Below are 14,617 nucleotides of genomic sequence, written 5' to 3' on the forward strand. Positions count from 1 at the left end.
ATCATGCAGGAGCTGTACATACCATATGGCTTAGATCCGGCCCCTGCATAGTAGAAGGGGAGGTTTTTTAGCGGGTGAGAGCCCCGCTCTGCGGTCAGTGCGGGCCTGACGGCGGCTGGCAGAACTTTTTCCTCCGCTATGGAAAGAAAAAATAAAAAAAATAAAAAATAATTAAAGTACATAATCGGCAACCACTGGTCACAAATGACACAAGCAGCAGATACCATCAATAAAAGGAAACACATCAACACTGGAACACATCACAGGTGGATGTAGATATCTAGCCGGAACCGAATATACAGCCATGTATAACGCAGTAGCTACAGTAGTACATCTACCACTAGCCACAACATTCAAATTCATCGAAACACAGATCCCCTACCACAAGTACACACCGAAATTCACATTCGAAATTACTAAATATAAACTTCTGGGATAATTTATACGGATAAAAAAATCTTCACCAGTAGACCAGACATCACCTTTCAATCCAAAAAAGAAAGGACTAAATGATTTAAGGAAATTTTAGGGAAGTGGCTAAACAAGGAAAATCTAATTGCAGACATCCTAAAGACGAAAGAAAAGGATTTACAGATAATGAAGGGGGGCAGACTGAAGTCCGAGTAGGAATCGTGGGGGGACGGCAAAGATGGGCCCGGTTACCCTTGCCTCTGAAGTTAGAGGTTGATAAATTGAAATAAGAAGATCCAGAACCGGTGGGCCGACCTGCCATATCGGACCTACTGCCGGTAGGCGGGGAGGCCCATTAGAGTCGCAAGGACACGCCCCTGGACCGAGTCATGCTTGATTGTAGATCCAGTTCAGGGATGTAGGGAGAAAAATAAAAAATCACTTATCTAATCGACGTTACTATCCTCAACGACACAAACCTTCCACAAATAAATCCAAACCAAATACAGCAAAAAGATATCCAAATTCACTAATCTAGAAATAGAAAAAAGACTCTGGAAACAAAAAGAGTCCCTCACACACACACACACACACACACACACACACACACACACACACACACACACACACACACACACACACACACACACTATTGTGTTGCCAGTACATGCAAAAATTACATCTAAAACAAAAGTACACAACACGGTTGAGAAAACATAAGTTTTTCATTATTTTTTTATTATCACACGTTACGTTGCAGAAAGTAGGAAAAACCAAAAAACAAAGAATGTGTAAATGATAAATACTAAAAGCCAAATCGATTTTAATAAACCGGTTTCCGAATATAATCGGAGTTAAACAATACTTGAACACGCTTTTCGATCAGCTATTTTCGTTTAACCGAAGCAAATATCCGTAACAGTCAACAACAATACTAAACGAAAGATAACTTGTCACATTACTTTTGATAAACTCATTAAATATAAACTGAAAATGATTTAACTCAGTCTAGTTTTTGACTATGTACTTCAAGACTTCCCAAACCGTAATTCAAACTTAATTAATAACATTATTTACCAAGGCTTTGAAGAAAGTCTTACGTAAGATCTTTTGTAAAGCCATTTTAAAAAAAAATTATTTAGAAACAAAATCGCAACCCGCCTATCTTGGATCTCTGTAGGGTAAAAGCTAACAAATTCAATATCCCCATCATTAAAAAAAATATATTTTTTTAAAAATAATTCTAGTAAAGGTTATTTTTCTGTTGTTTTAATTTTCGTAAATAATTTTGGTTTTTCGTTCGGTTTGGTATGAAACTTGAATTTGTAATGATATATTACTGTTAATATATCTAGTTATTTATTCTTATATATATATATATATATATATATATATATAAAGTATTTTTGACACCTAAGTTTCAAATTTATCGGTTCAAGGCAGTTTTTTGACGTTTTTTTCTGATTTATAGTATTTCATTTGCGTATTTTATTAGGGCAGTAGTTTTGTTAATATTCTGATTGATGTAAAAAAACATTTTGGTTGATGCAGCAAATATGAAAGAAAATACGACCTTTTTGTAAAATAGATTTCCTTTAACAAATGAACAGATTCCATTTATTGTAATTTATTTTTGTTGTTCTTACGTTCCATACATTGTAATTTTTGAACTGACTGAAAAACTTTTCTGCAAATAACAAACAGGTTATTTATTTTCTAGAATAAGCATCATTCGCCTTCTTACTGGGAAGCGTTAAAAATGGACGTAGTTAGTCAATACGCCTATATAGTTAGTTTTAACATCAGCCTAATATTTTGTTGCATTAGTACGCCAAGCCTACCGAAGTGCACCAAAGTTAATATTTAGCGTTAAAATTAAAATTTTTACTGATTTCATAGTGAAAATTATTCTTTTCAAAGAAAGTAACTTTGAATTATACTCAGATGCGTATCAGATATAATATCAAATGCACGTTATATGTGTCAGAAATAAAATAAAAAAAATGGGCAGATTATGCAAAAAAAAAAGTTAACGAAAATTTTTATAGTATTAAAGAGGAGATCATATACTCGTAGATTACAATCCCTCACTAAGTAGAAGTGCTGAATATACGAGTAAGTAACTTTTAATGTGCTTTATGGAAAGTAATATTACGGTTTTTTTTTGAAAATTTAACTGTTTTTAAAATATAATTTAAAAAGATTAATTTAATTAAAAACAAAATAAATAGAAATAATTAAAAATAAATTAATCACAGAAAAATGAAAGAAATATGTTAACAATTTAGATGAAGTAATATATAACAAGGAATAAGATGTGAATAAAGTTTGCAAGTATTTTATTATTCCGCGGTAGATGAAAAACTAATTACTTCCTTTAATGTAAGCGGTAATTAGTATGCGAACTTAGTTAATGCTACGGAGCCAATAACAACACTTCCTTTGAACAGAAAAGCCTTTGAGTATTTTACTTGATTGAAATACACCTGAACCAACCATCACCTTTTTTAAAATTATAATATAACAGATAATTTATCCTGCACTGACGTAAAACAAAAAAAAAAAACAATATTTTATTATTTGTAATATTTTTAATATATTTTAGTTGGATTTCTTTTCTTTTCTTATATTTTATAAAATTAAAATATAATGTTGGATAACGTTATCATGTAAGGAAAGAATAAGAAAATGTATAAAGAAAAACCGATTAACTTAATAGAATAGTTAAAAAAAACGTAATTGGTTAATTAATTTTCATTCCCAACACTTTTCTATTGTTAGTTTAATTAAGCAGATAATAGTACTTTCTTTTCTTAATTTGCAATTAAAACTTTCTATTTATTTATGAATTTTATTTTCGTAAAAAAAAAAAAATCTTTGGTTCATTCATTAAACTAATTAAACTGCAGCGATTAAAATAGAATTGTTTAGAACAGGGCCTATAGCGATCAATTTTTTTTAATAGCTTATTTAAAAAATAATAAATATAGTAAAATTTTTTTTAATGCATAATAGCAATTTAAACATAAAATTATAATTGCAAACACCATTAAATATTTAATTATTATTAATACTAATAAGGTTTTAGCAATTTAAACGTATTTTAAATTGTTCAGTGGGAATACATTTTTTTATTCATTATTAATTCGTTAAATTTGAATTGCAGATTACCATTTTCCATTTCATTCTAATCAACTTTTTTTTGTCAAATTACCAGATCGGTTTAATAATGGTGTAATTGCTCATTCTCACGTACACGTAATATACATGCATTAAAATACGCAGTACGCATTCTACATCTTCTACCGCTGGACTGAAAAATGTTAATTGACGCTAATTAAAGATTTTCATTAAATTGGGAGAATCACATTAATTATTCCTAACACTTTCAACCGTAACAGATTAGTTCTTTGTTACTGGAACTGAAAAAGAAGGTTATAATTATTTTAAACTAGCTGATAATTAAAGTCTCTATTTTATTTTTGAAAAAAAAATTAAATAAATAAATTGAATGGGATGTTAATTAACATACCAATTTATTCTTTGATATTTTTATCAATAATAACTTGATATATCGTGTATATATCATGTTATACACGAGCTTCCCTTGTCCCTATACTTTCAGGAAAAGTATAGGGACAAGGGAAGCAATTTTAGGCCTCAGATTAATAGTAGAAGGAAGATTAAAGAAAAACAAACCAACATACTTGGCGTTTATAGACCTAGAAAAGGCATTCGATAACGTAGACTGGAATAAAATGTTCAGCATTTAACAAAAATTAGGGTTCAAGTACAGAGATAGAAGAACAATTGCTAACATGTACAGGAACCAAACAGCAACAGTAATAATTGAAGAACATAAGAAAGAAGCCTTAATAAGAAAGGGAGTCCGACAAGGATGTACCCTATCTCCGTTACTTTTTAATCTTTACATGGAACTAGCAGTTAATGATGTTAAAGAACAATTTAGATTCGGAGTAACAGTACAAGGTGAAAAGATAAAGATGCTACGATTTGCTGATGATATAGTAATTCTAGCCGAGAGTAAAAAGGATTTAGAAGAAACAATGAACGGTATAGATGAAGTCCTACGCAAGAAATATCGCATGAAAATAAACAAGAACAAAACAAAAGTAATGAAATGTAGTAGAAATAACAAAGATGGACCACTGAATGTGAAAATAGGAGGAGAAAAGATTATGGAGGTAGAAGAATTTTGTTGTTTGGGAAGTAGAACTAAAGATGGACGAAGCAGGAGCGATATAAAATGCCGAATAGCACAAGCTAAACGAGCCTTCAGTAACAAATATAATTTGTTTACATCAAAAATTAATTTAAATGTCAGGAAAAGATTTTTGAAAGTGTATGTTTGGAGCGTCGCTTTATATGGAAGTGAAACTTGGACAATCGGAGTATCTGAGAAGAAAAGATTAGAAACTTTTGAAATGTGGTGCTATAGGAGAATGTTAAAAATCAGATGGGTGGATAAAGTGACAAATGAAGAGGTATTGCGGCAAATAGATGAAGAAAGAAGCATTTGGAAAAATATAGTTAAAAGAAGAAACAGACTTATAGGCCATATACAAGGCATCCTGGAATAGTCGCTTTAATATTGGAAGGACAGGTACAAGGGAAAAATCGTGTAGGCAGGCCACGTTTGGAATATGTAAAACAAATTGTTAGGGATGTAGGATGTAGAGGGTATACTGAAATGAAACGACTAGCACTAGATAGGGAATCTTGGAGAGCTGCATCAAACCAGTCAAATGACTGAAGACAAAAAAAAATCGTGTATGAACATTTTAGCTCGGCTACGGCCGCTGCTAACATATTTTACTAATATTTAACAATGTAACCTATTAGTGATACTTCTAAAATAACTGGCAAACTAGCTATTAGAAGTAAATTTGTTTATATGAGTCTACTTGACTAGTACAGTATCTTCTCCTGGGAAATTTATTATTACATAATTTTTACTCACGATATCTTTCAATTTTATTCCATTGTAAATATTTAATAATTTATTAAGATATTTTACTTATGACTTTTAGATATATCCTACATAATTACATCTTTTATAATTAATTTTATTTACTCTGTTTTTGAACGTAGAAATAAATATTGTTTATGTATTTTCATCCCAAAATCGTTCTACTACGTGCTACATTTAAAAGTGATAAAATGTGATAATAATAATAATAATAATAATAAGGCTAACTGTTAATACCATGAAAATAATACACACACACACACACACACACACACACACACACACACACACACACACACACACACACACACACACACACACACACACACACACACACACACAGACCTATATATATATAGATATAAAAACCTATATATATAGGTTTTTTTACATATAATGATATTTTGCTAGATACAATTTATTAAATGTAAGTTTTTAAAAAAATTTAGTTTGGCAGATATTTTCCCTAGGTTATATTTATTACAATACTTTTTGTGGTCTATGAAGCATGTTAACCTTTAAGTTATAAGCTAACTTTATACGTGCAGTAAAAGTGAGTGTACCACGATTTATAAAAATACCTCTCTCTCTTTATACATAACACACAGAACTAGTGTTACTTCCTCGTCTAGATAAAGGGTTTGCTTAGTCACATTATACATAAGTATGAATTTTGTTTTTAACAACCTGTAGCTAAATCAGTAGAGAGCAAAAACTCTTGAGAAAAGGACTGATTGATATATTCTCTTTCTTTGCGCATGCATGTACAGAGTCATTCACGGGAACCGGATGTTTTTGAAGTGGGTTGTACTCGGGCGTTCGTGGTGGGAGGGGCACGTGGCTGGTGTCTCACGTTTCCTTTGTTCATAGCATTTACATTTTAGTCGTTGAGATGGATCCGTGGACGCTAGACCAATGCCTGTACGCGTATGACAGTTTTGTGCGAAATGACGAATCCGTAACTGCTGTTCAGCGAGATTTCCGCCGTCAGTTTAATATCCATCGTAATGCAAGTGTCCCTTCTCGTAACACAATATTGCGATGGGTAAACAACCTTCGAACAAGTGGTTCAATACTGAAAAAAAAACCACCGGGTCCCCGACGAACTGCTAGCTCTCCGGAGAACATCGAACGAGTAAGGGAAGCCATTGTCAAAAGCCCACGCCGCTCTATTCAGAGGCATTCAGCAGCGCTTCAAATGAGCACAAGTACGGTAAGACGAATTCTGCATACAGACTTGCATTTCCATCCTTACAAGATAGCCGTCGTGCAGGAATTAAACGAGCAAGATTTCACGCAGCGATTACAATTTTGTCGACAAATGCTTACCATTTTTGAAGAAAATGAAAATTTGTTATTGTTAATGAGTGAAGAAGCCCATTTTCATCCGAATGGTTTCGTCAACAAACAAAATTGCCGGTATTGGGCAGAAAGAAACTCATATCAACTTCACGAGAGACCACTTCATAGCCCAAAGGTGACTGTCAGGTGTGCAATAGGAAAGGTCGGTGTTATTGGACCATATTTTTTTGAAGAAAATGACGCTGCCGTAACTGTAACAGCTGATCGTTACATTGCGATGTTGAATACGATTTTCACCCTGAGTTACGAAACCGGGGAATCGATTTTCAAAATGTGTTATTCCAGCAGGATGGAGCTACAGCGCACACAGCGAGGGCAACGATGGCTGTTCTCCGTAACTTGTTTCCGGGACGGATCGTTTCCAGATTCGGCGACATTCCTTGGCTCCCTCGGTCCCCCGACTTGAGTAGTTGTGATTTTTTTCTGTGGGGGTTTCTGAAATCGCGTGTGTACGGCAATAAACCGCGTACATTGGAGGATCGCAATTCGTCATCACGTCACCCAGATTGATGTAGACATGCTGCAAAGAATTGAGGCCAGTTACCGTGAAAGGCTACAACAATGTATTGCCCAAAAAGGACATCACTTGCCGGACATAATTTTTCGTTCATGAGTAAGTAACAAATGCTTTGATTTAACAAGTGTTTCAGTACCAATAAAACTTTTTAAAGTAAATATTCAATTTTTTATGATTATTTTAAAAACATCCGTTTCCGTGAATGACCCTGTATTAACTAAATAAATAATTTTTTTATTTTGAACGGTACATAATATTATATCGTAATATATTATACCATAATATTTTATTATATCGATCACGTCAGGAATGGGTAGGTAACCACTGATAAATAACGAACAGCCCACATATTTACTTATCAGGATGAAGGGAGACCGCGGTAAAACTTTGGTCAGAGCAGCATAATATAAAGCACAACTATTTATAAAATAAATTATATAATTGGTTAAAGTTTTCATTAATTATTTAAAATATAAATGCAGAAAATAAAATTCGATTTAAGAAAATTTGATGTAGAGTATTATAAATATAAATCAAAGGAAAACAAGTAAAATAAATAGTAATGTAAGATTTTATGTTTAAAATAACGTTAATGAAAATTATTTGAGCTAAAAATTTTGTTCACGTTAAACGGAAAAAGTTCGAATTTTTTTTATATCTTTAATTAATTTTATTAAACAAACATCATTATTTATTAAACATTCATTAATGCAATATTGTTTCACGAATATTGAAAAGAAAATCATTTTATTTTAAATAAATTGGGAAATTTTTTAAATGGTTCAGTAATTTATGAAAAATTGAAAATGGAAGCACAATAAAGCCTTTTCTCGCAAACCGAAGTATTGTATTGAGTTACATGAAAAGAGTTTTGTGTCTGGTTTGATAGAAGTGGATAGTAAAATGCAATTTTGTTACTTTTTAACTCTATCGTCGAAGAACCAACTTCAGTCAATAGAATCTCGATATCATGAGAAAAATCAAAGAATCCTTTCTTCTCATTTTTATAATCACAACCAAAAAAAAAATTCATTGTATTAACTTTAGTGAATGTTCTTATGACAAAAACATTATGAAATAAAAAAAAAAAGATGAATAATACAAACCTCTGAAGAACACATATAATGTAAATTTCAAACGTTTTCCACCATATAAATATTTTTGTAAAAGTCATGTTTTTTTTATTTTTGCTGTAGTTAGTTATTCCTTTTGTCATTACAAGTTTTTTTCTCTATATTTATGTACGTTTATTTTAGGTGAGCTGTTAAAATTATTAACTCAGTTGTGATTATTAATCGATATTATCACAAAATAAACCGTAAAAATTTAAGTATCAATTTTATCAATACTAAGGGTACATATAAATAATCAACCTATGCTTAACTTATTTAATTTTTTTGCGCGATTTAAAAAAAATGTTTAGTAATATATATAAAAATTAAAATCCGAAAATATTTTCAAATATCACCTTTGTTTTCTGTTAAGGTGTCCAACCAATACAAAAATGTATTGTATAATGTTACATAGATTCAAATATTTTACTAAAACTACAAGGTTTTGTCAAGCCAAAAACAATGAAAAACTAAATTCTGGCTACACATCAATCAAAATTATAATTTTTTGGTTCATATATATATATATAAGTTTAAAGCATTCATTTAGAATAATAAGTGTACTATGCAGGGATAATGATCACCGGCAAAGACTTTATGAAATTAATGCTGTATAGAAATATGTATTTGAAGAGAAACAAAATTTTGGTTTTGGTAAGGGAAAGTAATGGTAGTAGACGAATAGAGCTGAAAATAATTTACATAAATGTCTTTAAGATAAATTAATAACAGATCAGATATTGCAGGTTTTGTAATATTAAGTATCAATTTACGAATGTGGATTCTTTGATATTAATACATATTTAAATTGTTCATTTCAGTATTGTAATAATGGCCTTTCTTTTTTATGTTATGAGCGATGGACGTGCGGGGGGGGCAAGAAGGAAAGCCATAATTAGATTCTTAAGGTGTTTAAATTTTTGTATATGAATATTTAGGCAGTTTTTTGATATAGCGTTAATTGTTGAAGATTTAACCATTCCAAACAAATGGAAGGGGTTTTAATGTAAAGATATTAAAAGTGTATAATGCATAGTGTAAGTGTATATATAATGCAATGTTATGTTACACATAAAATTCATTCTATATTAATTTAATTGTTGGTTAGTCATCTTAAGAGTAAATAAAAATATTATTTGAAAATATTATTTTTGGTAGTGGAGCCAAACATACACACATAAATATATTTATATACACAGTATATAAATTCACGAACTGGTAACTACGCAGTAAAGTGAAACCATGAGGCAAGATGTAAGAAAAAGACCTTTAAAATATTCAGCCCAAACCGAGAAAATACAACAGTTGTATCTCTCCACAGCTGCTCTTTCACGACGTATATTACATTTTAAAATATTATAAGTACTGAACTTAAGTTGGAGAAAAATGGAAATAAATAAAACTAGAAAATCTGTAGTTTAAATTTTAAATCTCAAAAATCAACGTAAAATTAAGTAATTTAAATTAATTATGTAATTAAAAAATACAAAAAAAAAACAATGCAGTTGTGAATATTAAAACTGTTCCAGTTAATCAGCCTTTAAATTGTAAATCATTTGTAGAGACCGTTTATGTAAATTGGAGATAAAGCCAATAATGAATGGTTACAATTTGTTTATTTCCAGAAGACTTCTGTAATATCGTTTATGCAAACAAATATATTCCTTAATACATTAACTACATCATAAACAGTGATGAATAAACAAAATGGGAAAAATTATGGTTTTAATTTCAAACTAAATAAAAACAATAGAAAATTTGAATTGCAGCCTAGCAAAAATTTAAATTAAATTATAGCCTAGCAGAAGTAGAAGAGGTAGCCAATAATGCGGTCCGGGGAAGTTGTTGGCTTGAGGTGAGAGGTCTACAGTTAGCACCTAATAAAAGCACCGTAGCAGCGTTGGTCGGGAGAAGAAGACAGCGAGAAACGCAAATTAGTATTGCTGGGACCTGTATTCCCACGTCGGGGTGCGTTAAGTACCTCGGCGTGTGGTTGGAGAGGAGCCGAAATTTCAAAGTCCACCATCAGCAGAACTTGGCACGTGCTGAGACAGTTGTTGATAATCTCGGCAAGCTTATGCGTAACCACAGAGGTCCTCCTGCTTCTAGACGACGTATAATACTGACAGTGGATTCTTCTATCATATTTTACGCCGTCCCTCTGCGTGCGTAGAGGCCCTTGAAAAGAAAAGGAATGTAGATAAAATATCATCTCTTCAAAGACTGCTGCGTTGAACATTGAGGCCGCATACCGCACGGTTTCGTGAAACGAAATTTAGGTCATCTCTGGGATTCCCCCGGTACGGCTGCTTGCATTGGCGGGTTTATCTTGGTATGACTAAGACCGAGGCTAAATACTTACTTCTGGCCGAGTGGCAGGAGGCCTAGAACACTTCACCTACTGGTGTATAGAAGCGTAAATTAATTTCGAGAATAGATGTATGGGTGCAGAGAAGACTGTTTGAGGTAGGTTTCTATATAACGCAGTTCCTTTCTGGATATGGCGAATTTGAAGCATACCTGCAACGATTTAGCAGGAGAGCGTCTCCTCTATGCAGGTACTGCGATCTTGAAGATACCATCTACCAATGCCAGCGGTGGGATGTGGTCAGACAAGATGTCGGGTTAAGCTGGCTTCCTCCGGAAGAAACAGTTCCATACATGTTGACAGAAGAGCGGAATGGGACAAGGTAGTACACCTAGCAACTAGCATCCTGAAAACTAAAGCGACAGAAGCTAGAGAATGGGATTTAGGGTCTGATTTAGGACCCAGATCATTAAAAGGACTGAAAATCATCCAGAAAGGAATCATAGTTCCATAAAAAAGACCTGAGACTCAGGCGAAGAAAGTGACTTGAAGGAGAAGGGGCGAAGGACAGCCACCTGTGGAGCCGTCGTGCGTCTGCACTTTTCCGGCGACAATGATGAAGCACGGGGACTCTGGATCCCTGGACCCTAAAGGCAACTCCTGGGCCCGCAGCAATGCTTAAACTGCAGGACCGACGGTGGAGGAGGAGAAACGGTGAGATATGAGTTTTAGTCGGTAGGGTGCGGGTACGCATAGGCTCTTAATAACATGTAGCCGAACCCGTGCGAGTCCGACACTCCCCCATTTATGGTGGGTGCGTAAATGGCATTTCTCAGACTCATCTAAAACAAAAACAAAAAAATGCCTAGGAAAAATTGCCGCTTTTCTACGCTCTAAATATTTATAAATATTTAATTATCCTCAGTACTGCTGCAGATAACTGTAAATAAAGGCCCATTGAGTTTACCGAATAAAATAATATCTTATTTAAATGGATCATTAACTGTAGAGTGTGCGCTATAAAGAGTGATATATACGTTCCAAATATTCTACATTTTTAAACAAAAATTGTGCGGTAAGAAGTATTGTCATAATCTTCAATTATTTATGTGCAAAACTCATAAATTAATTTTTCAACTGAATTAAAAAAAACTTCTCAATTTTTTATCAAATGACTGAATACTCGATAGAAAAAAAAAGTTCCACTTTTATCTAAAGGAAGTTTATCTCTTGGTCCTGATTAAAGTTCTAGAAACCTTAAGGGAAAAATTTTAAAATACAAATTAAATATGATAATTTACCATACAAAGGTTTTGAAAATATTTTTCATTTACTTTTGTCATTATTGCTCTGTGTTGGATTGTTATAGTGATGATATATTTCTAAAGCATGATGTCATTCTGTTATAAAATTTATGTATATAAAAATACACACTTTTAATCCACATTAGCAAATACTTAAATCGTTAAAATGGATCATTTTTTTAGGATACAACATTTTTGCACTTTTTAAAGATTTTTTTTTATTAGGGAAAGCTTTTTTTTGTAGTATAAATAAAAATAAGAGTAAAATTATTAAAATAAATTAACTTGAAATACCCACTTTAAAAATCAAGGTTATAATTTCCCTCTCACTCACTCTCCCTCACTCAGAGAGAGTGAGAGTATGATTTTTAAAGTTGTTAAATATATATATATAGTAAATAAAATAAATGACTACAATTATATATATATATATATATATATATATATATATATATTATATACTCTATTATACTATGTATAATAGTTGTAATTACTTTATAATTGGTAGTATTTTTTTGTTTTATTTGGCTTCTATTATTTGATGTAAAAATTTAAAAACAAATTAAATGAAACACTGTTTATTTCTAATTTTGACATAGCCTTTTAAATTAATTTTATCTCTAACTTTTCAGTACTATTAGATTTTAATGTTTAACTGTTACGATTTTTTAAGCGTACAGGATAGAAAAATTACACGTTCCCAAGAAGTTGGAGCAATCGGAATCGGTAAATCAGCACCATGAAATACTGGTCTCATACCTGAACCAACATTTGGGTATGCAATACTGCTTTTACTATTTGAATTGAAACCAGTAACATTTGTTAAGCAAAAATAGCAGTCATCATAATGGTCAGTACGCTCTCGTCAAATCATAGGAATGCCAAAAGGCAAATGCTCTTCTTTACTTTTAACGACTGCGTTAGTTTAACGTAGAACTTGATGCATGCTACATGTGGAGCTCAGAATTTATTTGGTTTCCCAAGGGATAGTCAAAATAATGTTTGTAAGCAGTTTTCAGCAAATTCGATACTACTTTTCGTGGTGAATTCTCGCAAACGTAACAAAAAATATTTGGAAAATTTTTACAAGCCCGTTTTTTATTCATTATAAAATTCAGGATGTTTTATTGAATGAAAGTAAACTTTAATATTACAGAAACACTTATTTAATTGTAAAAATAATTAATTTATAAATGCTTAATTACTTCAAATACTTCATAAAATTGTTTCACCATGAATTGTAATAAAACAAACGAAACAAACATACTACTTAACAAATCTTGATGTTCAATAAATAATACCAAACGTTGTTCTACACAAAATTTTTTTCAAAAAATTTATGGCATCGCTCATGAAACAATTTTTATAATACCTATGTATATGGTAAACCATTACGACAGCTAAATAATATCTTTCCAACTTCTGAGAAAGTAAGGATAAATCGTTCTACAAATCTATCAACTGTTTATTACGAGTATAAACTGTAACTTGTACTTAAAATCCCCTAAAACCTTTAGTCCTATAACTTAAACAAAAAGTGCTGGCAATCTATCCAGATGTACGTAATCGTTATCTGCCATTTTTAAGCAAAACTTTTGTACATTAAAATTTAACTGTAACTGATATAAAAAAAATACGTATAAGACACAACTTACCATTATCACAGGAATTGGTAAAAGCCAAGATGTTACACAATAAAGCAATACTCTTGGTTTGTAACATGCTGATCTTAAACTCAAATAAATATGAAGCGAATTTGTAAAAAACCAACAACATGCAGCAAGGTGCAAGTAGTGTAGACTAACTGCAATTCTTTGACATGTTCCTCGATCGCCGGTTGCCTGTAATAAATAAAAAAATAAAAATTATAAAATATACCAAAATTTTCCAACAGTAATTAAAGATATTTTATTTAAAAACATGCAAAATTTTTAAAAATTGTTTGACTATACGATCAAACTGGATCCTTTCCTCAAAGAATGGTTCTACAAACATCCTTGTCATTTTCTCTTCGTTTCCATCATCTAATTTCATCCTTTGTAGATTTTCCTTGTCGCCATTTGATCACTACTTTTGTTCCTTTTCTTTATCATCATTCTTTAGTGCCAATCGGTTAACTATGTACCTTCAGATGATTATCAAATAGCAGGTTTTGAGCCAATTGAGCCAATTGAGTGAAACTTGAGGGAAAGGATAAGGTTACGCCTTGAATTATGGTGAAGAATAATGAAAAGCACTAAGCTACCAAAAATCCTTCATTTTCATAGTTTTAACGTTACACACCTCTCTCTTGATACAACCATTGGTATATAGATGTTTCGACCGGTGTTTTTACGTAAATAGACGTAGTATTTGCTTAAACTGATTTAAGTACCCTGAATTTTATGTAGCATCTCAGCGGGGCTGCCTCTTTCGGGGTGTCCCCATTAGAGCCATTGGTGTAAAGACTGAGTCCTGGTTTTTGGGGTGGCGCCCAGGAACGACGTAGTCGAGCCAGATTACGTTACTCCAGAAGTTAGAGGCAGATACAGGGGGAAGATCCGACCGGCGGGCCGACATGTCACGCCGTATATAACCGGTAGGCGGGAATTCCTGTTTCAATATATGGACACT

General features: G+C 32.2%; 1 protein-coding gene across 1 annotated transcript in view; it reads right to left on the reverse strand.

The window, feature by feature from the left end:
* Window positions 1-14,617, reverse strand: part of LOC142320317 (uncharacterized) — a 523,747-nt gene that overhangs the window by 71,841 nt on the left and 437,289 nt on the right. The window contains exon 8 of the mRNA XM_075358024.1: window positions 13,660-13,845. Within this exon, the coding sequence (XP_075214139.1) occupies window positions 13,660-13,845 (186 nt within the window). The remainder of the gene's footprint in view (window positions 1-13,659; window positions 13,846-14,617) is intronic.

Source organism: Lycorma delicatula, chromosome 2, assembly GCF_047948215.1.
Source record: "Lycorma delicatula isolate Av1 chromosome 2, ASM4794821v1, whole genome shotgun sequence".
NCBI lineage: Eukaryota > Metazoa > Arthropoda > Insecta > Hemiptera > Fulgoridae > Lycorma > Lycorma delicatula.